At 48.0% G+C, this 26971-nt stretch overlaps 2 protein-coding genes across 15 annotated transcripts in view; one reads left to right on the top strand and one right to left on the bottom strand.

Moving 5' to 3' along the window:
- Positions 1 to 8935: 8935 nt before the first annotated feature.
- Positions 8936 to 14760, top strand: Lysmd4 (LysM domain containing 4). Of its 7 annotated transcripts, none has more exons than XM_028872806.2 (4): positions 8936 to 9015; positions 10022 to 10311; positions 10645 to 10670; positions 12024 to 12112. In XM_028872806.2, the coding sequence occupies exons 2-3, from the start codon at positions 10030 to 10032 to the stop codon at positions 10654 to 10656; spliced, it is 294 nt and encodes a 97-aa protein (XP_028728639.2). In that variant the 5' UTR covers positions 8936 to 9015; positions 10022 to 10029; the 3' UTR covers positions 10657 to 10670; positions 12024 to 12112. The 7 variants fall into 7 exon arrangements, with proteins under 7 accessions (XP_028728639.2, XP_028728637.1, XP_037054683.1 ...); XM_028872804.2 differs by lacking the exon at positions 10645 to 10670 and adding an exon at positions 9258 to 9442 and having other exon boundaries at positions 8978 to 9015; positions 12024 to 14760; XM_028872807.2 differs by having other exon boundaries at positions 8993 to 9442; positions 12024 to 12104.
- Positions 14761 to 20452: 5692 nt separating this feature from the next.
- Positions 20453 to 26971, bottom strand: part of Mef2a (myocyte enhancer factor 2A) — a 126792-nt gene continuing 120273 nt past the window's right edge. For all 8 annotated transcript variants that reach the window (XM_028872796.2, XM_028872797.2, XM_028872800.2 and 5 more), the window contains 2 exons: positions 26119 to 26245; positions 20453 to 24538 (listed from right to left, as the gene is read on the bottom strand). In XM_028872796.2, the coding sequence (XP_028728629.1) occupies positions 24169 to 24538; positions 26119 to 26245 (497 nt within the window). In that variant the 3' untranslated portion in view covers positions 20453 to 24168. The remainder of the gene's footprint in view (positions 24539 to 26118; positions 26246 to 26971) is intronic.

The following is a 26971-nucleotide window of genomic DNA, read 5'->3' as shown; positions in this document are numbered from 1 at the left end:
TGTGATTCCCAAACCTGGTTAGCTGCCTTCCTGATGGCCCTGCCAATGGGTGATGCTGACATTTGAGTTTACAGAAACCAGTAGGGGCTGAGACTGAGTGTGTCCCTTCCTCCCCATAGCACTGAGTTGGTGCCACAGCATTAGGATCTCCTCTAAACTCTAATTCTCACTAACCAGTCTTCCGCATGACCCCCGACGCCTATAACATTGCCCTTCCCCCACCTCCCAGAGACAACAGTGGTCCCAGCCATATTTATCTCTGGGTTGTCTTGGTGTCTCCTTTGTCTTCTCCACTTCTGTGACCCCAATTCCTTTGTTGTGGCTGTTCATAGGTAAACCCTGACTGCCACTGAGACTTAACTTTCCAAGAGCCTGTGACATCTTGTGAGGCTCTGAGGGTCCAGGACAGAGCAGATCCTCAGTGATGGGGGTTGGGTGTCCTCCGTCCTTGAAGAGACCATCTGCTCTGCGGTCACTTGTTAGTCCAATATACACTCCAGTCCATTATATTTAATCAAGTCTGGTGCTGTAGCCATGGGGCAGGGAGCCACTCTAAAGCAACACATCATGCCCCTCCTTTCCACTATCAGGCCGTTGAGACAATGAACTCCAAGGAACTGGAATTTCCCAGAGTCTCATGATGGGAAACAGGAAAGGCTGGGACCTCAGTCACAGTCAGAGAGCTTGTCTCCCAGAAGGCATTTCACATTGTTCTGACAGCTGGAAGGACAGCCCAGGAGCAAAGGGCTGAGACAATTATGAGTCACTGGGAGCAGGACCACACCTCGACCTGGGCTCCTTGGCTGTGCATACTTCTTGCCTTCTGTGTAAACCTAAGTCTCATGTCGGAACCCTGAAGATGGACTTGGGATCCCTGGAGCCCCCTGTTCCTCATCCCATCATGCTGAATTGTAAATCTCCTCTCTCTTCTTTCCAGCATGTCTCTAAAGGCCTGTTGAAAACAAGTGGCCATCCCTGGCTTGTTAGGCCCCATCCAAGTTCTGAGCACTCTAACATTGAGAATGGTCTGTGTGTACACAAGATACCTGGGCTTGACATCTGTTTTAGGGCAGGAACAGTTGGCACAGGCCCTTGGGAAACTTGCTCCTATGTATAAGTGAAAGGTCCCACGGCCTGGGAAACACTAGGACCTCACCATCTACAGCCCAGTAGGCTGGCCCACTTTTGGTAACCCAGAACTTCCCCCAGACAGGCCCTGCAAGCAGCAATCGATCGGATACCCTGAATGGATTTGGTGGGGTGCAGGAACAGCCTGTGTGACCTCTGTTTCTGTCACTCCCCAGTCCCTGGCTGCATATTGCTTCCACCTGCCCCTTAGTCTGGGTGACCCACTCCCACTCTGGCCCCAGAAACACGGCCAATACAGCTCCAACTCTCACCTTCCTGGTAGAAGAGCCCCTGATCTTCAGCTAACTGGAAGGCTCTGAACTTTGCCCACTTTCTTGCTGTACCCAATCCTACTGCCAGGGGGAGGAGATGGGCAGAGGACAGAGAGCCAGAGCTAGGAAAGGCAGGGTGGCAAGGCACTGGGGTCTTTTGGACAGCACCCTCGGCTCCCTTCTCTGTCCTCGTCTCTGCCAAGTCATCAGCTGCCTGGCCTGACTCCCTCCTGACTTCAATGTATCTCTGCCTGTTAAACAAGGCCCTTGAGAGAGGAGGCCTCCAGCCAGGGAAGTCCCAGACACTGGAGTTCAGCTCCAGCAGGGAGGCCCCAGAGCAGGGCTATCCCACAGAAGATGTGTTTATATTTTCTAGTAGCCAGAGTAAGAAAGGCTAAAGCAAACTGGTGGAATTAATTTTGACAGCATAACATCTAAGTTATACCAAAGGCACTTCAGCCTCTTTCTCTATACTGAGCATTTAAAACCCAGTGTGGGCCCCAGGAGGATGGCTCAGCCAGTGTAAGATAATATGGCTGGAGTTGGACTCCCAGGACCTACATGGTGGAAGGAGAGACACACTCAAGCAAGCTGTCCTCTGACCTCCTCACACGCGCACACACACACACATACACACACACACATACACACACACACACACACACACACACACACACACGCTAAATTAAAGCATCAATTAACAAAAGTCTAGGGTGATGTTTGTAGTTAGTCTGTACCTCACTCTGAGCCATCCACTTCCAGAGGTTCAAGGACCCGTGTGGTGAATAGCAGCCTTGCCAGGGTGAGGATTTCCTGGTGGGATGTTGCCTCCACAACACTCATATTTCACATGAGCGGCCAGCAAACCCACCACTCAAATAGAGCACACGGAGTCCTTTTGAGAATATGGTTCAATGGAGAAGGTGCTTGCCTAGCATGCCTGAGGCCCTGGGTTTGATCCCCAGCACCCATAAAACCATGCTTGATGGCTCATACCGGTAATCCTATTACACAATTGGTTGAAGTGGGAGGGTCAGGAGTTCATGGTCATCTTCAGTTCTATGGTGAGTTTGAAACAAGCTTGGGAGCAGTAATCACTCCATTCTCTCCTCTCTTCCCTCCCACTACCTGGTCCATTTGTGCTATTATTACAGACCACTGAGATAAGGTAGGTAATTTACAAAGGGCAGAAATTTGTTTCCTTACCATTCTGGAGGCTGAGGAGGGATCTGATATCAAGCTGCCAGGAGGCTCTGTCGTCTGCTTGGAGAGGGTTTCTCTGCTTCGAAGATGGTGTGTGCTGCTGAGCCATCCTGGGTGGAGGTGGGGGTAGGGCGAGAAAAGCCATGTCTTCCCCAAAGTACAAAAGCCAGCAGTCTGAAGAAGTGCGGGCTTTAACCCCATTCATCAGCTCTTAAAGGCCCCACATCTTACTGCTATAATATCAAACACCTGTACCCTAGAGCACTAACGTGTTGTAGAATATTATTTTAAGGTATGTTACATTTGTTAATGCGGTGGAACATTTGTCTAATGATGCAAAGATGTTCTTTTATGCTGCATTTGTTTAACTCTGTGAAGCTGTGTTACTTTACTTGTCTAAAACACCTGATGGTCTAATAAAGAGCTGAATGGCCAATAGCAAGGCAGAAGAAAGGATAGGTGGGGCTGGCAGGCAGAGAGAATAAATAGAAGGAGAAATCTAGGAGAAAAGAGGAAAGAGCAAGAGAACAAGGAGAGGAGGATGCTAGGGATCAGCCACACAGCCAGCTGCAGAGTAAGAGTACAAGTAAGAGATACAGAAGCAAGAAAAGAAAAAAGCCCAGAGGCAAAAGATAAACAAGATAATTTAAGATAAGAAAAGCTGACTAGAAACAAGCCAAGCTAAAGGCCAGGCATTTATAAGTAAGAATAAGTCTTAGTGTGTGATTTATTTGGGAGCTTGGTGGCAAGCCCCCCAAGAAAGCAAAACAACCAACAACACTAATGCACACCTTTCTGTCTCTGAGTTCATATATTCAGAGACAAGACCCCATGTAAATGGGCCATAGATTTTTTTACCCTTTTCTAATTGGCTTACTTCACTCAACAGAATGTCTTCAGGAGACCTCCATGTTGCAGTGTGTGTTGGAAGCTCCTTCCATTTCAAGGCTAAGTAATATTTCATGTATGCCTCTATCACGTTTACTGTAGCCATGCACCTGTTGGTAGGTGCCTGGAATGGCCCCAACTTTTGGCTGCTATGAGAATACTGCCATGTGCTTTTTTGGTATACAGACCATACTTTGTGTTATGTGCCCAGAAGTGGGCTGGATCATCTAAGTCTATGCTTGAATTTTTGAGGAGCTTCTTTTAACTCAAGCTTACTGAAAAGTAATTTGCTGCAATTGAAATTAGAACATTGCTGTTTTTCCAGAAAGTTCTGTGAACTGCTTTATAGACAAATCCCATTCCCTCAATCCACCTCTGCCTCCATCTCTAATAACCCTGATTTCTGTTCCTATTATTTTGCAAACTCAACACTGTCATTTAAGGCATCTGGCTTCTTTTCCTTGACATCATGCTTTTGAGATTTGCTCAGAGGACCCCATACTTCAAGGGTTACTTTTCATCCCTGAGGGATTTTTACTGTAGAAGTGCCATCATCAACTTTGCTATTCAGGGATTGATTTGGGCAATTGTGAATCACACACCCATGCCTCTTCCTGTTCTGGTCTTCATTTCTTGGGTAAATACTGACCCAAGGAATTAGTGTGTCCAACTTCTCAAGAGCCCAGGTCTTTGCAGTATCAGCAAAGAAGAAGAGATGTCTTGATGAGATGTGAAAATTGAAACCTTGCTTAGACTTGCCAATGGATCTGAGTGATGTGTAACACAAATCTTAAAAGGTCTTATAAGAAAAAAAAAAAAAACAGAGCCAGATATTGAGGTGAAAGCTGAAAGATCAGAGAAGCAGAACAACCAGCCACTAGCTTAACTCCACAAAATCCTCAACCTCAAGAGAGCGAGTTCCTGTTTCCTCATGCCTTATATACCTTTCTGTGTCCTGCCATATTACTTCCTGGGATTAAAGGCATGTGTCACCACTGCCTGGTTCTGTTTCTCTCATACAGCCCAGTCTGGCCTTGAACTAATAGAGATTCAGCCAGATCTCTGCCTCCCAAGTGATAGGATTAAAGGTGTGTGCTACCACTGCCTGACCTCTATGTCTAACTTAGTGGCTGGCTCTGTCCTCTGATCCCCAGGTAAGCTTTTTGGGGTACACAATATATCATCACAGTGATGAGTGATGGTGAGGATGTCAGATGCCCCATCTTGAGGAACTTGGGAGGAGATGTTGAATTAGGCCTTCTAAACCCTGGATATAACTCCCAAATGTTGGAGCTCAGTTCAAAGGATTACCAGAGAAAGTTGAAGGATAGGAAAAATGGATTGAGGGGAGACCTTGGGGATGAGGTCTTAATCCTCACAGGAACAAAGTGGGGGTGTCAAGCCCCACCTCTAAAATCTTTCAATGCATACAGAAGGAATGTGGATGTGATTCTGAGGAAATTGAGCTGAACCCTAAGGTGAGGACCTCTATGAAGCCCTGACTTGAAACAGGCAAGGGCGAGTGGCCTGAAGTAACCTGTGACGGTCCTCGGGAAACCTCTAAAATAGTCCATTCTAGAAGGCACCGTGCTCCCCAAGGAAGTTCCTGGGGTCTGAAGGGCAGTGGTCCCAGCTGACATCTACTTAGCACACGCTTACTCTGTTCAACAGGTTCCTGTCTCCAGGAACCGCCCACCCTCAGCCCTGGGGACAATTGAGTGTGGTGTAAACGGATACACAGACAAGGGGAATTAAACTTCACTTGATGAACCTGTCCCGATGCGAGGCTGGGCCCTCCGGATGTTCATGTTAGGGCCCAGTCTCGGTCAGGTTCAGCGGCTTTGACCAAGTGCCTCAGATTCATTTCCCACAGCTCCAGGAGCAGAAAGCCCTGAATCAGGGTGGTGGCAGTGGTGTGGTTCGGGGATGGGGGGTGCGCTGGGGTGTCTCTTCTAGGTTGCAGACTGCTGCTTCTCTTTGTGTTCTTGTGGTAGAAATAGGGCAAGGAAGCCGTCCATCCTCTTCACAAGGACACTGATCCCATTCCCCTTCCTAAGGCTCGGCTTTCTAAAAGCTCACCCCAGAGGGCGGGATTTCAACAGCAATGGAAGGGGATACCTTCGTTCAGTCCACGGCAAGCCTGAATAGGAATTTCTTTAATGAAAACGAACTCTGTGCTTCTAATTATGTCCTCTTGAGGATATTGTAGCCAGCATTTCCTGCTTACTGTATGAACAGAGCCTGCCGAACACTCACAGGGATCATCCTAGCAACGTTTCATCTTCACAGTAGCAGGGGTTATTTCAGACCCGGTTTACAGATGAGAAAACTCAAGTGTGAGCACGCTTCCTGTAGACACAGGTGAGAGCGCTTTCAGAGTGGGACTCCTCGACTGGAGAGCACGTGATGCGAGGCTCTGTGACGGATGCTCGTAGCAGGCAAGATGAAGAAGGCAAATGAACACAACTCAGGCTGAAGTCACTTAAAGAAGACCGCCACGCGCCTGCGTCAGCTACCTCTGGGTGTGTGTAGGGTGGTGCCGTGGGAATTTTTCTCTTTATATGACTTTTGGGAGATTGGTGAAGACAGTTCTTCCTAATCACAATAGCCTTTCCACGTCAATAACTGTGTTTCAAGAGTAAATGAATCTGCTTGATCCCACTCCATGAAAGAGCTAACTGATTCTCTTGCCCCGTTCCTCACTGTCAGGAACGTTCTGGTAGCGGAATCTTTTAACAAGTCCTGATCACTTCACTGGTCAATCCCAGCATGGGAGCTCAGAATAAGACTCCAATGGGACACAGTGTAAAAGTGACTGCTTCCTGATCTCTTAAGTGCTCCCATGGAGTCAGACTCTCACAGGACACAGTGTGTTCCCATTACACTTATTCCTTTGTCCACTTTCCCAACCATATTCCGCAGAACACACATGACAATGTGGTGCCTTTCCCACATCAGTTACCTAGAAAGAATAGCTTGACGTCACTTGAGTTTACATGTATTTGACTGTAAGGATAATGGGGATTGTTTTCCTGTATCTCTTAATGAGTTATTTATGTAATTGGCAATTTTTCTATGGAGTGTCTTTTCTTGCTCAAATATGAATGCTTTTTTATATTTTAAAGATATGAACATATCAAAGATGGCAAACATTTCTATACAATTCATGATAATTTGTTTGAATTTTCTCCATTTTAAATTTCTCTCTCTCTCTCTCCTCTCTCTCTGATGTGTGCACGCATGTTCCTGTGTGTTGAGTATGGGCATGTGTGTCATGCACATGTATGGCAGTTGAAGGACCACCTCAGAGGCCTGTATGCATTCCCACATGTTTGAGACAGGATCTTTTGATGTTCAGCACTGAGTACTCCAGGCTAGCTGGCCCCAAGGCTTCCAGGGAATCTCTCCTGTCCACTTCCCACCCCACCACTGGAGCAGTGGAAATTCAGACCCATACACGGGCTTGGGAGGATTCAAACTCGGGACCTTGTGCGGTAAGTGCTTTACGCACTGAGCATCTCCTCTTCCCCTTCTTTAACTTTCCAATGATATTTTATGTAGAAAACACAACCTATTCCTTTCATGCTGATCATACCCTCCCTCCCACGAACATCGGCATCATCTTGGTGCAGTCAGCTCTGCTACGCACAGCCGTGCTTCTTCCAAAGGCTTCGTTTCTAACACGACTTGTCCACAAGTGGAAATCAGAGCCTTTCATGCTTTCCCCTTTATGGGAAGAAGGCTGTGTTCCAGCAGCCACTGGATTTTCCTGAGTCACTAGAGAACACATCACAGAAGAAACCTAATCGAGACGATGGATCATTCTCGCCACCCCTGACCATCTTGGCTGATTGGTCAGGGTTGACTTGGTCACCGACAGCCATCCGAGCCATGAAGAACTAGCCATGACTGCTGGGGCTTTGTGAGGAGTGTGGGTCGTGTATACAGACCACGAGCAAACATGCATGAAGTGCAGGGCATGTCTGGACACTAAGAGAAGAGGCTTTCCTAATAACTGTGCTGTGATAACAGGCATTTTCTGGGATTGTTCCAGGCAGGACTGGGTGGCCATCCCAGGCATCGGGGACAATACAGTAGAAGAAGGGGACCAAGGCTCAGGAAGCTTAGGATCAAGGTCACAGTTGGTGAGTGTCCAACTGGCTTTAGACTCTGCTTCTCTCCTGGCTTGGCTTTGTGACTACTGTTAGCTGCCCTGTCTCTTCCATTTCTCTTTACAAAATGAAAGGACAATGCTTATGGAATTCCATTGCAGTTCTCCGCTCAGCCCTGGAGTTTGGAGCCATATCCTGAGAGCTAAATAGTTAGCCCTGCCACCTTGCATCCTCCTTCCCAGGACAAGGCCAGACCTTGGAGGAGACAACATGTTTGACAAGGGATGGAGGACCGAGTGGACATCTCTGCTTGTGGGCTTGGTCTCCGCTGTCTTAGGATCAGAGCATTGGACCTGTTCTTGTGGCAGGGCCCCTGGCACACTTTAATGGGTGGGTCATACCCCTCAAATTTCTCAGGCAGCCTCATCCAAGCCGGGGAAGCTGTCACACCACAAATACCTCGGTGCGGGGCATGAGTGTGTGTCTAAAGGAACTGTTAGGCATATTAGCAAGCCTAACCTCAAACACCAGACATTTAAAGCCAGAGAGAAGGGCCCTGTGGCTGGCAGAGAGGGCCATGACCCAGTGCTCTCCTGGTCGTAGACATTTAGAATAAGACTTAGTTTTATTCTAAGCCATAGGAGGGATTTCTGGGTTCTTGTTTTTGTGTTGATTCCCAGAGAGATTTAACACCTTGACCAAGTTGCCAGCCAGCCATCTTTGGTGCACTGCAGGTCCGGGTCACTTAGTGTCTTCTTTATTTATTGGATGAGTCTGACTCCAGGATTTTAGCCCTTGGCTGTGTTTGTTGCAACCATTGCCACAGATTATTACCTGCTTTTTCTTTCTTTTCTGAATAGCAGGGGCTCTCTGGTTAGCCACAGGTGGTATATATTCTTGTTTATCTAAATCTGGTCTGTGTTGTCACGGCAATATTTCACATCCCTGGACATTTATCTCCAGGCGGGGTCTGGCAATCATCCGACCCATCAAAGGATAGGGAGTCGAGGACCCAAGGGTCAGGATGCCGTGCTGGGGACGCTCCTGGCTATGGATCAGGACACCCACGAGTCAAAGGTCTCTCTTGCCGGGAAGAAGACGGAGGCTCAGCAGAAAGCCGTGGCCACCACGGAAGAGGCCGTGTTCCAGGCCTGCCTCAGAAGTGGAAACTGGGCACGGCCGGGGCCAGCGGGCTGAAGGGCAAAGGTCCTGGACCGGGCGCTGGAGCTCCACCCTGGAGCCCCGCCCATCAGGGCCCGCCCCTCCGAGCGCTCTGACCTCTCAGCACCTTCCGGCTCGGCCAGGGCTCTCCCTCCTCGGAACTCATTGGTTGACTCTCAGTCTCCGCCCCCGGAAGAGCTGCTTATCGCAGCCAATCGGCGGGCGCGGCGGCGGCGGAGTCTGGGAGCGAGGTACCCCGACCTGGAGCAGGGGCTGCGGAGTTGACTTGGGGGACCCGGGCTTGTGGGGGTCGCTTGTCACCGTGGGCACGCGGGTGGGCTGCTACTCCAGGGCTGGTGGCCGTGGCTGTGTCCCGGGAGGGCTGGTGCCGGCTTGTGGGGGTGGCAGGATGTGTGTTCCATGGAAAGTTGGGGCCCGGCCCGTGTAGGCCCAGGGGTGGGGCCGCCTCAAATTTGTTTTATCTCCTGCTTAGGGACACCCCACCCTGTCACTGAAGGGAAACGGAGGTCTCTTCCGGCCGCCCCGGGTGTCAGGGGCTCTGAAATCCGAGACTGGAGGGAGATGCACTGAGGCTGGCCGTCCCCTCTAAAGGGCCTCTCGGAAGGCACCGCCAGGAATGCCTAGCGTCCCATTCGAGCCATTTGGAAGGGGAAGGAGGTTAGTTGTGGCTCTGGCGTTTGGCTCTAGGTGACAATAAAGGGCGCATGGGGGTGTAGTGAATGCAGAGTGACCTCGAGAAAAGGGCAGCTTGAACTTTGACAGGCATTTTTCCATTGCTCGCCTCTCGGGTCAAAGTCAGCTAGGGTCAAAATAAGAGACTTTGCGACCCATGGTTGCCCTCAGCTGTGTCCTTGGCCTTCCAGAAGACACCTTGGAATGCCTCACGAAGTTTCTGCACAAAGATTCTGAATGTGAAGTTCTCAGTATCTGGTTGCTAAGAACAGTACTCTGAGACACAAGTGGCTTCTGTGTGTGGGCTCGGGGAGGCACAGCTGTGGACGGGGAAGAAGGGTGGGAATCTTTTGTGTTTCTGTACATAGTGAGCAGTTAGGGAAAGCATGATTCTATTCTGCCTAAGTCCCATGTGGGCTAGTGTGAGGATGTTGTCGATCCGTCCTGTGGGTGTTTGCTGAATATTCGCAATATTAGGGAATTACTAATGAGACAGTTCTCTTTAGGAAGCCAGAGGGGAATGAATAGCATTTGTGTAGAATTAACCCCAGGTTTGGTTTGCAGTTAAGAAAATGAGGCAGAAGGAAGTGTTAGCCAAGACCTTCCAAGGCCCAGCGGTTGTCTGTAGGACTCCCAACAGCCACGTTTACATGTTCAAGAATGGCAGTGGAGACTCCGGGGACTCCTCTGAGGAAGAGTCACATCATGTGGTGTTACGACCCCGGGGCAAGGAGCGCCAGAAGAACAGCATCCCACACCCTCAGCAGCCCGGAGCGGGCAGCGTGGTTCTGCTGCAGCGGGAGCTGGCCCAGGAGGACAGCCTCAACAAGCTGGCTCTCCAGTACGGCTGCAAAGTAAGCTGGCTCAGTCCCCGAGTAAGCCGACTGCTCAGTTAGTTGGGAACCTCAGTTAAGGGTGTGTTTTCCTTTGCCCCGACTTTCCCAGTGACGCTGTGAAACTGTGCGGTCTTTTGAGCACATTGGATCTGAGATCTTAGGGGCTGGAGATGGTAGGTGGAGTTTGGCCCAGTGTCCTTGGCATGCTTACTTCTCTCACAACTTGTATTCTTCCGACCTTTTCCTGCTCCGACTGGTAGAGTTTTGCCTTCTCTCTATTAGAACTGTATGGTCTAGCCTCTGTCCTGTGCGTTTGTATAACCATATCTTTCTCTTTAATTATGTTTTTAGCACTCAGAGTGATTAACAGTGGCAAAGTAAGTAGGAAAGCGTTTCTGGAATCGCTCTTTTCTCCTGCATCAGTACCGCTCGTTTCCCGCTGCTCACCCCATGCTATAGACTGATAGCAGCTTCCGCCCAGGCTGCCTCAGCTACACCATTAAAAAACAAGAATCTTGACCTCCTAAAAATGGTCTATTGTTTATCTAACGAGATCCAAATGAGCAAAAAGATTGTGTGGGTGTGGGAGTCTTTCCCGGAGTAGTAGAGGCTGGTCTCCAGGGACACATGGCATCTTTGTATTACATCAGCCTTTGTGTTCGCGTCTTACCATCTGCTTCCGCAGGCATAAGCTTCAGACCATGGGCTGAAAGACAGAGCCTTCCCAACAAAGGCTTGAAGGGTAGACTGAGGAGGCCTGTCAGGATGATGGTCTATAAACAAACCCAGAGTGGATTTTTAGTGCCCCCACGAACCGGTCCAGTTCAGTTGGCAACAGATACACGTGCTATTCCTTTCTGCGCAAAGAATGAAAGCTGCTAAGTTTCAGATAAAAAGCATCCCGCGAGTCAGTTCAGTGAGACTCTAAAAGTGGCTGCTGAATCAAGTCATCCCACACTATGGACCAGAATAATAAACTCTGGGTTGTGCTTACATTCTAGATAAGTTTTTCAAACGCAGCTTGAGGGGGAGTTTAAAATTTGGCTTCCTGTCCCTCCTTTTCTGTTAGAAGCTTTGTGTTACTCAATAAAATCCAGTCGCGTTCCCCTTTCCGTCGTTGGGAATGGAAAAATCTCAGTCTGGGACTCCTTAGGTTGACTGCTGATTTCCTAACCTGCTTCAAGTGAGAAGTAGAACCTCCCCAAGGTGAACTGACCTGGAGTCACTGCTGTTCCAGAACTAAGTTCCTGTGCCTGCACGACTTCCAGGAAAGCACCGAGGCAGCTGAGGCCCCTGAGGGAGCCATCCGGTGGTAGAGTCCCTGAGTGTGCCCAGGGCCAGCTCAGGCTTCAGGGAGCTTGTCTGGCCACTTGCGCAGCTGGACTCTGGCATGAGCGGCGGGCACTGTTGCCTCCGAGCTTGACAGAAAGGGCAGCAGTGTTGGTCCTGTTTCACCTGAAGCTTCCGTTGGGCTCACAACACTTTCCCAAACTGGTCTGAAATTGTTCAAAGTAGAACCGTTGACTTCTAAGCTATTCACTAAGAGGTTAAAAACCAAAGACCAAAAAATTCTAAAGCTCAAGTTCCTCAGGCCAAACAAAGCTGTTGTGGGTGCAGTTTCTAGCCTTCATGGGTTTCTTCAGTGGGACCCCAGCAGGCTGAGGGTTTCTGCTGGGGCCGGGTACTGGTTTTGAGGAACTTTGTATGCTTATAATGCCTGGCTTCCCTAGGTTGCAGATATCAAGAAAGTGAACAACTTCATCAGGGAACAAGACCTGTATGCTTTGAAGTCCATCAAGATTCCGGTGAGAAATCATGGCATCCTCACAGAGACGCACCAAGAACTCACCCCCCTGGGGGCCCCATCCTCTGAGACCAGAGTGACCCTGGGAGAACTGTCTGAAGATGAAGAAGCCGCGGGGACAAGCGCCCAGGGAGACCAACTGACGGATTTCTTTAAGGGAATCGATGAGAACATCGAGCGGGCTGTGCATTCTGACGTCTTCCACAGCGACAGCTGCTGTGTGGAGGCCGCGGATCAGCCACTGCTCCCCGCCACCCAGAAGCCACCAGGCGACGGCGCAGACTGCGGGATTCAGTGGTGGAATGCCGTCTTCCTCATGCTTCTCATTGGGATTGTGTTGCCAGTGTTTTATCTCGTCTACTTTAAAATCCAAGCCACCGGGGAAGCCTCAAGTAGCGTGAATGCAACTGTTGTCCCCAATGACTCGATGACACTGAGCCCAGTTCCAGCGCCAGCGCCCAGGTTGGCAATCTCAGTGCCCACCCTCCCCGCGTCAGACAGCCAGGTCAGCTCAACCACCCAGGCAGGGGCCTGAGCTCATTTATTCTAGAATGGGCAATGCTTTGGCAGTTGGCTCTGGGTGTGTGTGGCTGTCACTGGCTGTTTGCTGGGCATGTTGCACTTTGCTTCCTGGATGTATGGACAGTTAGAGAAGTTACCACGCCAATCTGGATTGTATGGACTGAGGAATGGCCTGGCCTAACCCAAGGATGCAGGAGCCCAGACGTCATCGTCCCAGCAAGAGAGACATTTACATGGAACTGGTGGCTGTTTCTTGAAGACGTGTCGGGGCTGGCTATACAGCCCTTCTGGGTGAGCGCCGAAGGAGAACGTGATAAGGGATCTGCAATGTTGGCGCTCCCACTCTTGGGTGGGGTCAGATGACTGTCCCAGTGTCCCAGCCTGCTAATGGTTGGGGGTAGGCTCAGCGACGCGTCCTGTGTCTGGGTAGACCAAGGTGCTATGCAGTGTGTCACTGAGTTTTAGAGCGACGCATTACAGTTGTGACAGGCTGGCATGCCTGCCTCTTCACTCGGCCCCATTGAGGTGGTGGTGCTACTTCAGAAGTGAGAATGCTCAGAATCCCAACTGCCATCCTTTGACTTACGCTGCAGTCCGGTCCCTCACACTGTTGGAGCTTTATGGTCTCACACATATCTTAAGCCAGACACAGGGCCACCGCTCAGATTCACAGTAGGAGCATCTCTGTGGTGATGGCTCCAGGGATTCTCCCAGTGGGCATCTTGGGAGCAGCTGTTATTGGCGAGTAGTTTGAAGAGACTACATCCGCCATTAAGGTTCTAACACATGCACCTCTGAGGCCCAACCCACTGTCAGACGCGTGTTGCCAAGGACAGAGGCCTCCACCCCCACCCCCGACCATCTGTGCCCGCAGCAGAGTATTCCCGCTGCCTCCATACTCTACCTTTTGGGTGTTGTCCTTAAACTTCCAGATTCTGTGTCTCAGTGTTCAAACCAGATGCAATGTCAGTCAGCTTTCTCTCACTGGACAAAATAATCTTGGCTCAAGGTTTCGACCCATGGCCTGATTTGGGGGCGCCTATGGTAAGAACACACATCACGGAGGAGAGTGTGGTGGGACAAATTGTTCCTATGACCAGGAAGAGAGGGAGAGACAAGGGGCTTGGGTCCCGGGATCACCTCCAAGGTCATGCCTGTAGTGACCTTGCCTCTCCCACTGGACCCCAGATCTTCCCAGTGCCAAGGTGAGCACAAGCCTTTAAGATGCTTGCCTTTGGGGGGCATATCCAAAGCCCACCAAGCTGACTCTGGCTGTGAGAGGCTATGAAAGCGGCAGCCACCAGAGGGGCGAGATGCCCGAGGTGGTCTCAGATGCCCTGGTGGCTGTAGCCGGCCATGTGCTGCAGGGGTGTGGGAGAAAGGGCTAAGTCAGCCAGCCTTGTCACAGCAGGGAAGGGGCTGAGGTGGCCCGGAGCTCAGCTTCAGGGTGAACAGAAGGCAGGCAGGTCGCTCCAGTGGTGAGCTTGGGGATGGTGGCGCCACTTGACACTCAGGCCTGGGAATCTGATCAGAGGAGAATATTCCGTGAGCCTGTTGTTCAGTTGTCTGAAAACCAGTCTGCCCAGGGTGTAAATAGCCAATTTAAGTCATCTTCAGAATTAAGTACTTTGAGGCCAAAAATAAACCCGTGAATCTCAATACAATAAACATCGATTATGTTAAGTGATTTCTATCTGGATGCTCATGACCATGGTGGCTGTGAAGTTTCTTTTAAATGTTTTTACCGTTGACTTCAGCAGGCAGGGCCCAGAGTCCTGTGGGAAAATCGTTTTCGCTAGACAACGATTGTCTTTCCCCCCCTGAATTCTGTCGACAGTGTTAGGGACTGATGGTGACTGCCTGACACAGTCCTGTGTAGGCTCCTTAGTAGAACATGACAAGGGATCTGCAGTGTTAGTGCCCCCGGGGGTTGGGTGGGGTCACATGACTGTCACAGTGACCCTGCCTGCTGAGGGCGGAGGTGAGCTTGGCTCAGAGATGTGTTCTGTCTGTCTGTCTGGGCAGACCAAGGTGCTATGCGATAGTATCAGTATGTCACTGAGTTTTAGACAAGTTACAGCGGTAACTTGTATCTCTGTATTTTTCTCAAGTGGAATAAAATATTTCTTCTGTGAAGGAAACACGACTCCCTCTTTTCATATGTGGATATTAACAGTTCAAAGCTGAGGGACAGCTTTGGAGAAGGCAGCAGTGGCCTCTGCCTCCTGCTGGGTCTGGGCAAGTTGCCGTGGCTCTTGCTGCACACGTGCTTCTGTGGCCAGGGCAGGACAGACAAGTGGTAGCCAGTGCACTCTGGCCCACTGACCTCCATGATGTGCGTCATAGTTGAGTTAGGTCTGCGGAAGACTACGTGGAGTTCATTTCTGCCATTGCATTTTGGTGACTAGGGTGCTTTGGAAAAGATGGTTTACATTTTTAAATTAGGGGCATCTGTGTCCCTGTGGGAATGTGCATGTGAAGGCAGGTGCCCTTGGAGTTCAGGAGAGTGTGGGACCCACTGGAGCTGCAGTTCTAGGCAGTTGTGAGCTGCTAGTTGTGTGGGTGCTGGTAACTATTTGGGTCCTCCGCAAGAGCAGTCAACACTCTTAATGGGGCCATCATCTCTCCAGTCCCCAAGAAAGTGAGTGCTTTAAAGAACCAACTCATCTCTTTGGGTGGGCATAGCGCTTCAGGGTAAACACTGAAACACTAAGGAATTCTCTTAGTATTGGATGGGCTGGCTTTACACCAGGGAAATAAGGCTCCAGGCTAGCTTGTGTCCCTCCTGCCTGAACAGCAGGGGACATGGACCAGGGGGAAGAAACACTAAAGGTCATGGATTCCACAGTCGTGTGGGACAGACCAGGCCCCGGGCTGTATGGACCTAGTGGAGAAAACTTGAAATCACGTGAAAGATGGCTGCAGCCAGGAGCAAAACGTACTAACGTATAACCCGTGGGGTTCCTTGTTCATTGGATCCCATGGGAGGGCAAAGACTGTGTGTGGAACCCCTACCTTCCCAGTCCCCTCGGGAGTAGGCCTTGCCTGTCACCACTCTACAGGTCGACATCTAAGAGCCTACAGCTGACAAACGGGGTGCTCGGGGACCTGCCCCACCTGGCAGCCCCAGCGTTTGGGTTCCGTAGCCTTTCGACCCTGCTACCCACCAGCCTGCTCTGGGTGGGGCTGACGGAGGCACTGATGAGCTGCTTGGTGTCCAGACCCTGGGGCAGCTGGGAGTCAGTCTCTGGAAGCACTGGTGGTCTCTCAAGGCAAGGCTTCGGGAGAGAGTGGTGGAGAGAATTGGACTATGAGGCCTACAGGAACACTGGCCAGTGCTGGTCAGAAGAGTCCATTGCAGGTATCCAAGAACTGTGGCTGGCACTGAAGCCCACCTTCTCTTTTCCCTTTGTCAGGAGGGAGAGTGCTGGGGATTGACCCCTGGTCCTAGGATCTCTTCTCCCACTGAAGTACCAGTCTAGCTGGATCCTATTTTGTTGTTTTTAGGTTTTTAAATTTGATTCATTTTATTTTATTTTATTGATTTTGCACATGCTAGGCAAATGCTCTACCACTCAGCCACATGCTCTGCCCTAGTTCCCGCCCCTCTGATTGGCCGGTGTAAAACTCATTCAGTGGATGTAGTATTTAAGTCAGAGACCCAGACTCCTTGTCTAAAGAAGTCAGCCTGGCTTCTGTTGCTAAGATCCTCCCACTTCCTCACTGCATCCCTCCCAGGGCTCAGCACGGTGGAGGAGGGTTTCTTCACGCTCATTACCAGGGAGAAGGTGTGGCTGGCTTCACCAGGCTGAGCAGGGGCACCTGGGTGGGGAGAGTGGCCAGGACTGCAGAGCCAGGTGACTCAGTGCAGCTGCTGAGGCCAGGTGAGGCTAGTGTCCCGCCTCTCACTGCCCCCGAAGGAACAGCATGGCACTGGCAGCTTCAACCCATCACCTGTGCCCCTTCTCACCCCTGCTCAAAGTTGCAGAAGGTTCCAGAGCCTGCCCCACCCGAGGCATCGGTGGCAGTAGAGCCTCTCCACACCTCTCCAGGCCTTATGGTCCAGGGGAGACTTCCCCAATTCTCCAGGAAGCATTTGGTTATTAAATCAGTAATTGTTTCTGAGACAACCCTAGCCTATAATTTGCTATGGAGACTAGGGCTGTCCTCATCTCCTCAGTGCTGCCACCTTCACATCTGGCTGCATCTGGTTATTGTAAGACACCATTTCATTGCCCCAAATACAGAACTCGTGCTACTCTTTATCTGTATTCCATCCATTCATCCATCCATGCATACACGCTTTAGAACACCAAGAGGTGATGTGATAACCAGACAGGGCCCGTCCCCTGCCCTCAAGGTGCAGATAAGCTAGAAGGACACATGATAAAAGTCTCTGGGTCCCGGATGTGTTATCTGGGAGAGTCATAGTTCGTAAGTTCTCTAAAGGATTGGAGCTGGCATTTCTTTAGCTACACTCAAAAGGACAGTGGAAGTCAGTGGCACAGTGGACGGGTGTGATTTTTAAAGGGTGGAACATGGGAACTATGTACACAAGAAGCTGAGTAGCCAGTGACCTGGTACGTAGGGAGTGTCAATGGAGTTTTGAGGAAATGTTGCAGGAATAAGGTCTGGGACCGGATGTGCAGCAACCTGAGTTCTACATTTAAGGGCCTGGTATTATTTCAGGGAAATAGGAAGTGACTCATGGTGGCCTGAGGAGGCCAACACCATTGAATTAAGTTTCCTTACTTTCTATGTCCGCTACTTCTAATTCTTCTTAGTTTCATTTGATTTGGAAAATTGCAGTCATCCTTAAATTTCCCCGATTCTTCTCTATCTACAGAGAGCTATTGATGTTGTAACTCTCATTAAGATTACATTCATTTCCACTCAACCTTCCTGTTGGTGAGGTCTCCACTGTTCTTCTTGTTGCATGTCTAATATGCCATCTTCTCATTAAATGCATCTTTTATTTTAGGTATTTTTAATTCCTGGAACTTTTTATACCTTTCAGTTTCCCCGCCCCTGAGTTCATGCTCCCAATATTTATTTGTTGATAAGAACTGTGTTAACACTATTTGCTAACTCTATCACTCATGTCACTCTGAACATATTTGGTGATTTCCCTACCCCTGGTTATAGATTTCATTATTTCCCTTAATGCCTGGGAATTTCTGGTTAGATTCTAGACATGGCAATTTATTATTGGATGCTGTGTTTTTCTGTCTTCTCTTAAAAACTGCTCTGCTCCGCTCTGGGGTAGTTACTTAGAATCAGATTGCTTCTTTTGAGGATCCCCCCTCCACACACACACACACAGAGGGTTTCTCTGTTACTGAGGCTTTCCTGGAACTTGCTGGGTAGAACAGGCTGGCCTTGAACTCACAGAGATCCCTCTGTGCCTGCCTCTCAAGTGTTGTGATTAAAGATGTGCACCACCACTGCTTGGCTGGAGGCTCATTTCTAAATACCACTACATCTATAAAGTTCTACAGGCACAAACTGAGAACTTAGGGCATGTCCACATAATGGATGCTAGGATGCTTTAAAAACAATGATGTTGGTTTCTATGAACTGACTATTCCAATGGAGTGATTTTCAGATATACCACGTATACTTGTACAAAAGGAAAACAGGAAGAATTACATGGGAAACTAAAGACTGGCTATCAACACTGGCCAAGTGGGAGATGTGGAGGATGGGGAACAGGGTACCAGTGTGACATTTCTCTGAGATCTTTTTGTACAGCTCCTAGAGAAGGAGCAATGGGGATCTGGGGTTATAACTCAGTGGTAGAATGCTTGCCTAGTACGTACAAGGTTTGGGATCAATCCCCAACACTGTCCCCCAAAAGGTTAGGATGCCATTCATAAATCCAAAACACAAATACATAAATGAGGTTAATACGGTGGAAGAAGGGTATGCAAAACAAACCCAGAACACCTACAGGTGAACCCAACTGTGCAACAAAGAACCATATGCAAAGGGGACAGGAACAAAGTTACTGTTAAGCATGACCTTGACTGAATAATGTAAAGCTAGGGCAAAGAACCTCCGACCTCAATCTTTCACATGCTCTAACGTGGCCAGTAAACGTGCATTCCCCAGGAAGGGATGGGATGGCAAATCCGCAACTAGTTTCTGTATGTACTAGAATGGAGAAGGCCAGGCGATCACAGGTAGGAGGAGCTGGGGTTCTTCCCGGAAGTGAAGCAAGCTACCAGTGAAGAGAGACAAGACAAAAAGGATGCAGCCAGGTGGACTCTGAACAGCCTGAGGCATGTCCATGAGTGGGCATCCCACAGCTTCCAGTGTGCAAAGAGAGCCCCATGCTGTTAACACCCCAGTAACAATGAGCACACCTACTGCCTAGAGCTTGGTTTCAACATGTCACCCTCTAATAGAATGAACCAGGAATCCTTGAGGAAGCACCTGGCCCAGGTTAAGGAGAGGGAAAACACAAGTATGGAACATCTTGTAGTGCGAGAAGCAAGGATGTGCTGAAGCCTGGTCAGAAAGTGCTAGAGAACTGGTGTGTGAACCCGATGGTGTTCCTGAAGGCCCAAACTTGAACAGTTCGTGGAGCAAAATGATAGATTACAACCCACAGACCAAAATACATTGCCGTCAATTCCTAAAGATGCAGCCCAGTGATTGGGGAGGTCAGCCATACCTCAGAGTTTAATTCCCATTGATGAACGTAGAATATGGGCGAAGGAAACAGGGAACAGCTGAGCTAATAACTGCTGAAAACAAGATATAAAATGGGTGAAAGTGGGGGGAACCTAGTACTCAGGTTACCTCCAAGATACTTAGGGAAGACAGCACTTTACAGTGAAGCCTAGCAGGAACCTTCACCGCGGCAAAGGGACAGCCATCTGTAGTGAGACACACTGACACCATCAGTTCCAGAACCAACTAGGACACATCACTTTGGGCTCTTCTTGCCTCTATGTAGCACCCCCTCCCAGTCACCGCCAGACTCCCCCCAGCTGAGTGGTGCTTTGCTGGACAGGTGGCCGGGGGTGGCCTGCAGTCCTCCAGCTGCCACAGGGCTCTGCAAACCACTTTCTCGGCTGCTGCCACTCAGACACAAAATCAGCTTAAAACCGAGCTAAAGGCTAGAACAAGGCACCCATGGGAGCTGACGAGGAACTCGAAGTGAATTGATATTAAGTAGCTGCAGCTGCGATTAGAATATTTTTAGCCACAGGATTCGAGCAGCTTTCAAAACCTGCTAATAAGAGCCCCATTATAGCCAGCAAGCAAAACCAGTGCAAAAAATTAACTTATTTTGACACCAAGAATCTGCTTAGCTAGGAGCTGGCTCACAAGGCAAAGAGGAGGAAGAGGACATGTTTTACTGCGGGTCTGAACAACTGTTTGGAGCCTCTTTGGCTTCCTGGCTCAGTTATGACCAGAAAGGTGACTAGTGGGAAGGCCGTACCGGAGTGCTGTGACACACAGCTACCTCAACTCCAAGTACAGCTGTCTCTTGCTTCCTTGACCTCAGTGTTGTGTGTGTAATCTGGACAAAACGCAGCTCACACCATAAACCTTAAGGATAAATGGGGCATGACAGTAAGGGCTACGTCCACCCCTCAACACTTCGGGGTATCTTCTGTGAGTGGCGTAGTTCTTGGAGACCGAATGGATTTAACTGAGCTGCAGTCTAGCCAGGCTGAAACTGGGGAACAGATGGCTGGCTGCTCCCAACAGGCTCCAGGGCTGTCTGGATGCCTGCCACAAGGTGAGACGGGGGAGCAGGGCTGCCTGGTGGCCAAGCCGGCACTTCCTGTTCCTCCAGGCAAACATGACAGAGTCTGGGTGTGTGGTCAAAGCCAGGCCATCTTTACTGGAGTGAGTGCAGGAGACAAACAGCGTACAACGACCTCTTGCATTGTCTTAACCATTTGATAAAAACTTCACTATAATATTTATTGTATAATGAAGAAAAACCAACACATTCAGGGAAAGATTGAGATGAACTTATTTTTCTTAAAAGGTTCATCTCAAGGATGGCAACAAAGTCCAGCTTGTGCCGCCAAACGGTTTTACAGGATCAAACCGCGTACAGCTTGTGTGAACTGTTGACTACAAACATGTACCAAATACATAAATCTCTTTTAAAAAAGCCATTTTAAATATAGCAAAGCAGTGTCTTCTTGCACAGCAAAGTGAAGAAAGTTTCTACAGAGAAATAAAAGTTTTACATTTGTCAAGTCTTTTTCACATTCTAATCATCTAGCTTTTTATGATCCAATGCCAGGAGTTTTCAGGTTCCGTATTTACTATGTATTTCTTGTGCGCGTGATGGTTAATACAGAAATTATGTCAATACATTATTAGTCGTCTTTACAGTTGAAAGGAAATGGTGAAACATGTACTGTTCTTTTAGAACAAACCCCTGATTTAGTTGTATAACACAATGGATGTACTTAGGGCTCAAAGGATGGAGTTTTGACTGGGACCACCTGTGTTCACACAATGGTGACGCTCACTCTCAGTGTGGGCCACTTAGAGTTCTGAGGAAGTACGGCTGGTGGGGACTTCCTATGTCCAGTGCAACGTAAGCTTTTTTTGTTTTTGTTTTTAATAATAAAATACGTTATCTAAGGGGATAAAATTGTCCTGTGATGGTGTCTTATACAAAACACACGAGCCTCAAGGGGTAAGAAAGTCAGGTTGAAAGCAACACCGTCAGGTCAGCGTCCTCCTCACTCTAGGCTGGCTTCCACCGAGAGCTGTGGATGTGGATGTGTTCACACATGAGTGTCTGGGTGAAGGATGTCAAGCCCACACGCTCCAAATCACATTGGGCATATGGGAAAAGATTAACAGTCAGATATTCAGTTCCTGAAAACGGAATACATTGTGACTTGGTCAGTGTAATTTAAATACAAACTCCGAGCCTTGTGTAGTATCACTTTAGAAAACAGTAGTTGTACTGATTATAAACCTGCATAGAAAGAAAGACTATTGAGATACAGTCAGAAAAGCCATCTCATAAGGCACACAAGAAAATAGACAGTAAATGTGACTGTGTTAACTCCTATTCCAATATACAGCAGAAGTTCATGAACATGCATAAATAATAACCAAAGGGCCACTTAACACTTTCAAAGCTATAAATGGTTTACAAAGTGGTAAGTGTTATCTTGGAAATTCAGTGTCGGGAGACTGTCTTGTTTTAATTAGGTATGACCTTATGAAGAATGTGCCTGTAAGTCAACTCAGTACATTTCAAGAAAAAAATCTAATCTTTTCTGAGTAAGAGCCAAATGTTCAGCCCACAGAGAGGAGACCAAACATCACCCTCGCTTTTTCGGCTTCTCCTACCATGTGCTACCAAACTGCAGTGAAGCGCTCTCCTCTGCTCAGCCTGTGCTCACCACGGGGCGGGGCGCGCATCTAATCCCTCTGGGCCAGTCAGGAAGCCTGGCAGCTGGGCTGTCATAACGGCACACGAGGAGACATCGAAAGGATCATAATTTAGGGGGAAAGAAAATAGAAGTAAAAACTGCAGGTAGCTGCTTAACATTGTTCAATATAAAATAGCAGCCATTTTAAAACCCTTTTAAAGATTTTCAGGAAAAGGAGTATCTAAAAATCTAGGATAAAAGATATACAGGACTTTGAATTTTGTTCATGGCACAAGCCCAGTAAACGGATGAACTTGCTATCACCAACGAGTTGTCTCCCTGTAAGTAAGGCCTTGCTCAAAATCCAAGCTGAGGGTGGCACCAGTTTCCGTCAGGACAGCGAGAATCATGCCCAGGATCCGCACCGTAGAGAGCTGTTCCTTACATGACCACGCCTTTCCATGGGACAGCTAAAAACCCTCGTGGATTTTGTAACCAGCTGCATCATTTTGTCTTTAGAGTCAAGGAGAAAAAGATCCCTTTGCCCACAAATATTTCCCTAATTATTTACCACTTAGAAAACCTTTGTGCTCATCTACTGTTCTGCCATTTTCTCTAATATTAGTTAAATTAGGTCATCTTTCTACTGTTCTTTTTTTCCTCACAAAAGGCAAGTTTTAAATAATGCCTTATAAAATCTGTTACAACACATTTTATATTTATGCAGGATGAACTTAACACCAATTTTTTGCCACTTTGCTATTTATGTACACATATAAAATATATAATGATGCTCACCCCATACAGCACAAAGATTACAACAGAACATCACACATTCACCACCAGTGAGGGGAAACCCCTTTACACAATCCTCTGAAAAACTGGGCTAAGAATTAAAATCCAAAGTACAGTATATTTAACAAAATAGTAAATATTAAACAGTGAATACTCTACTTAAGGACTTCGCCTTTCCCCCCAAATTGGCGGCAATCCACAAAAATATACTTTATAATCTGGTGACCATACAATACGTAGGTACTTACATCAAAGGTGATAATATATTTAAGATGCTATATACACAAAGAGTTTGGCTCAACTTTTAATTTACATATAGAATAAGTGTTCATGGCTTTTTTTTTCCAAGGTTCTGTTTGCAAGATATTTTTGTTTTTTCTCCCCTCTTAAAATAAAACTAAAAAGTTAAAACAAGATAAAGCTATTCTCTAAAAAAAAAGTTACAACATACAGCTTTGGCTTATATAAATAATTCAGCAGAATGTGTTCAAAAGTAGTGGATATAATTTTATATATAGTCATCAATTCATTAAGGGTGTTTTCTTTCATATAAAATATACATGACCTAAAATCAGCTTCTTTAATTTTTAAAGATATGAATGTAAAAGAAACTTCTGACATATTCCAATTATAACTTAATATATTAATTTTATTTTGTTAATGCTCTATATTTCTAGGCTAGTATTTCTGAATATTTCATGCGTGTTTTCTATTCTCTCTTTTTATTAGCTAAAGATCACTTCTTTGACCCAATACATTTTTTTTTGCACGTGCAAAACAGTTATGTGTGGGGCTTTTGTTTATTGTTTGTTTGTTTGTTTACTATCAACAGCCCTTTCCCATGCACCCCTTTGCAATAGACCCATGCCAGGTTGGGTTATTAATATAAATGACATTTTATGTACAGTATTGCTTTCTTGGTTCCTGCTTTTCTACTGCTCTGTTCTACAAAGCATTTTTTTTTTCTGAAGTAACTACAGTCACCGCACAGTTAAATAAAACAAATAGGGGGCCCCCTAGGTTTCTGCAGGCTAATGTGGAAGAATTAATTATATATGGGTACACGTTTCTCTGCAAAAACTGTTTATCTTACGAAACAAGTAGTCCAAGGAAGTGCCAGACTGGTCTGTGCCTACAGGGTGCTGCTTTGTCTGCCATGTGGACACACATCTGCAGACCTACAAGGAGTTTGCAGTAAGTGCCTGATTCTGTGTATGCAACACACACCCACACATACACACACTCACGCCACATACATATATATGTAAAGGGATATATATGTATGTATGTACATATAAATATATTGAACTCATGTCCTTATTCACCAATTTAAGATATGTAGGGCAGTTCACTGCAGTAACACAAAGAACAAACATGAACCAGGAAGCCTTAGGTCACCCATGTGTCCATCCTCATGCGTTTTACAGAAGGGCTTTCTCTGTCCTCAGTATTTGGGGGTCGGCCAAGCACAATTGGAGAATGAAAGTCGCCCCGTGGATCCTCCCGGTCACTGCCATCGTAGGAGCTGCTCGAGCTGCTCAGACTGTCCACAGGGGAGCGCCCCATTTCCTGCCGGGGTTGGGGTTGTGGAGGTTGTGGTGGAGGAGGCGGCTGCTGCTGCTGCTGCTGCTGTTGCTGCTGCTGGAAGCCAGATGGGGTCATGCGATCCCGGGGAGGTGAAATTGGCTCTGATTTAATGTTGATGTTCTGGTTGGTGTTAATGGACAAATTCGAACCCTGAGATAACTGCCCTCCAGCTCTGTGGAAAGACAACAGAGGTGAGATGGCTTGGTAGTGCATCTGCATAACTCAGAGCACAGCTCAGCAGACACTCCCTGTCTGGGAAAGCTGAGGGTCTGAGATCCAAACTGGGAAGCACGTATGTATCCCAAACATACTTCCGCAGTTAGAGTGTCTGATGCTGTCTCAAGAGAGAACAATACAGACCTTGAATTCTGTTCCCTGTCTCCCTTCCCTTAGTGTCTTCTCTGCTGGGGCCCCGTGACAGGCACATCTCATCTCCTCACAACAGCCATGAGATGCAAATGGAATCATCCTTGTTTTCCACAGAGCAAATAGCTTCTGAAAGGCCAGGAACTGGCTTGGGGTAGTGTGGGAGACAGGACTTTCCCTCTATGTCTAAGCTGGCAGCCATTTCCACTTACCTCCTGGGCTCATTATTTGTTTGTGTTTTGTCACTGTGTCCCTCTGTTGCCCAGGGACGGTCCTCAATTCCTGAGCCTCAACCCCCTGAGCAGCTGGGACTGTAGGTAGCACCAAATGTCTAGCTTTTAGGGCCACCATTGTTTTTTGTTGTTGTTGTTTTTCGTTTTTCAAGACAGGGTTTCTCTGTATAGTTTTGGTGCCTGTCCTGGATCTCGCTCTATAGATCAGGCTAGCCTCGAACTCACAGAGATCTGGCTGGCTCTGCCTCCCGAGTACTGGGATTAAAGGCGTGCGCCACCACCACCCAGCTAGGTCTACCATTTGTTAACACTTCCATTCAGAACAATTCTAAGGCTTCAATAGCTTCGATACAGGCAAATCATCTCCCTAAGGCACTTGGCACTTTCACCCATGACACAATTCTCCAGAGCACTGCTGGGTGGAATCCACATGTGGGGTTCTTTCACCATCCAAGAGAAAGGAGTTGCTGGCTCTCGGCACGGTGGGCAGGGGGCTAAGGTGTCCCAGGCCTGATCAGGTGCGAAGCAGACAGCTGGTGCTATGCTGCCCCTCTTCCGGATGCTCTCTTGTACTGGTTCCTTCTAATGTTCAGGGAGTCAGGTCTCTCCCGGGCACCACCGTAAATCCTCCTTGCCTCACACCCTGCCCACAAGGAACATTCCTTTATGAAAAAGGCAGTTTGTGTACTGGGCCAGAAACAACCAAAGGAGTCCTGTGGCACCTGATTCATACATACAGTATTCAATACTACTTCTCTACTAAGATCTAAGGAGAAAGTGAAGGCACAGCCTTTCTTCAGGGAGCAGACTCAGGTGATTCTGGGAAGCAATGGCTTATTCATCTGTGAGTGAGGAGGGGCACACACAGGTGGCATCTGGGCCTTGGGAATCCCTTGATACCACGTGACACTCTATGTTTAAAGGGAAAGTTCTGCTCCCCAAGTCCCTTCAAGGAATGTCGGGTTTGCTCAGCATCCGTGCTACTCTCTAGAGCTGTGTTAAGAAAATACTTTCTCCCAACACTTGTGTCTACATAAACGGGAATCGTGGCAGAGTTGGTTGTTCAAGACAGCCTGCAAAGCAAAAGACTCCTAGTGACAGGAGGAGTGTGCAGGCCATGTGCAAAAGCTCAGGGAGCGTTCCAGTTACTCACACTAGAGAGCTGAGGGCTGCTTGTCCAAGATGGTGTTGCTGCCAGGCTGACGCCTGCCCCAGAGACAGCATTCCAGGGGAGGTGAAGCCTTGCAGGGCCGACAGGTCAGCGCTGGTCAGTGAGTAATCTACAAAAGGAAGTTCCTATTACCACAAGCCAGTCATGCTGTCGTTCCTCTCCAGTTATTATTCTAGATAAATATGCCTGCCCTCTGGGACAAAGAGACACACTGGACTGAAATTGGATCAATACATCTTGATTCTGAGTAGGACAGTAAAGACAAGCTTTCTTATGTGCCAAGCTTAGAACAAAGACATTGAACTTACACCACGACACAATGAACTACATTTGTTTTAATGGCTCCCTGACTGCACATGTCACCTGAAGTTCATATCTTTCTATGACACACAAGTCCTTTTCTACCAATGATCAGTCATAATTACTGTGACCCAGGCTTAGGACAGTAGATCTTGATGTCATGAAGTGACTTCCGCTCATCATTAACACTTGGATTCTTCATCTAGTTCAGAGGAAAGGTGACAGAAACTTCTACTTTTAACTTTCTCCTCATGTCTCAAGAAAGGTGTTTAAAGCAGTTGGTCTTGCTACTGAATTAACATTTCTTAAGGAAAAAAGAGACCGAGTTGAGATAGTGCAGTTGGCACTTAGGTTTCTAGGTGACTATTCTTTCACACTGACATGCCCAGAAAGTCTCAGCCATCCCCACAGAGGCTGGCGTGGCTGCCATACTGATGTCTGCCCTAGGGACACGTCTGATCCACAACTCACTTTCGACTTCTTGGCCTGTCCAGCCACCCATTTGACACATCCCACTTGGCCATCTCTACCAACA

This window comes from Peromyscus leucopus, chromosome 1 (genome assembly GCF_004664715.2).
Source record: "Peromyscus leucopus breed LL Stock chromosome 1, UCI_PerLeu_2.1, whole genome shotgun sequence".
NCBI lineage: Eukaryota > Metazoa > Chordata > Mammalia > Rodentia > Cricetidae > Peromyscus > Peromyscus leucopus.
This window is presented reverse-complemented; position numbering and strand designations above follow the sequence as displayed.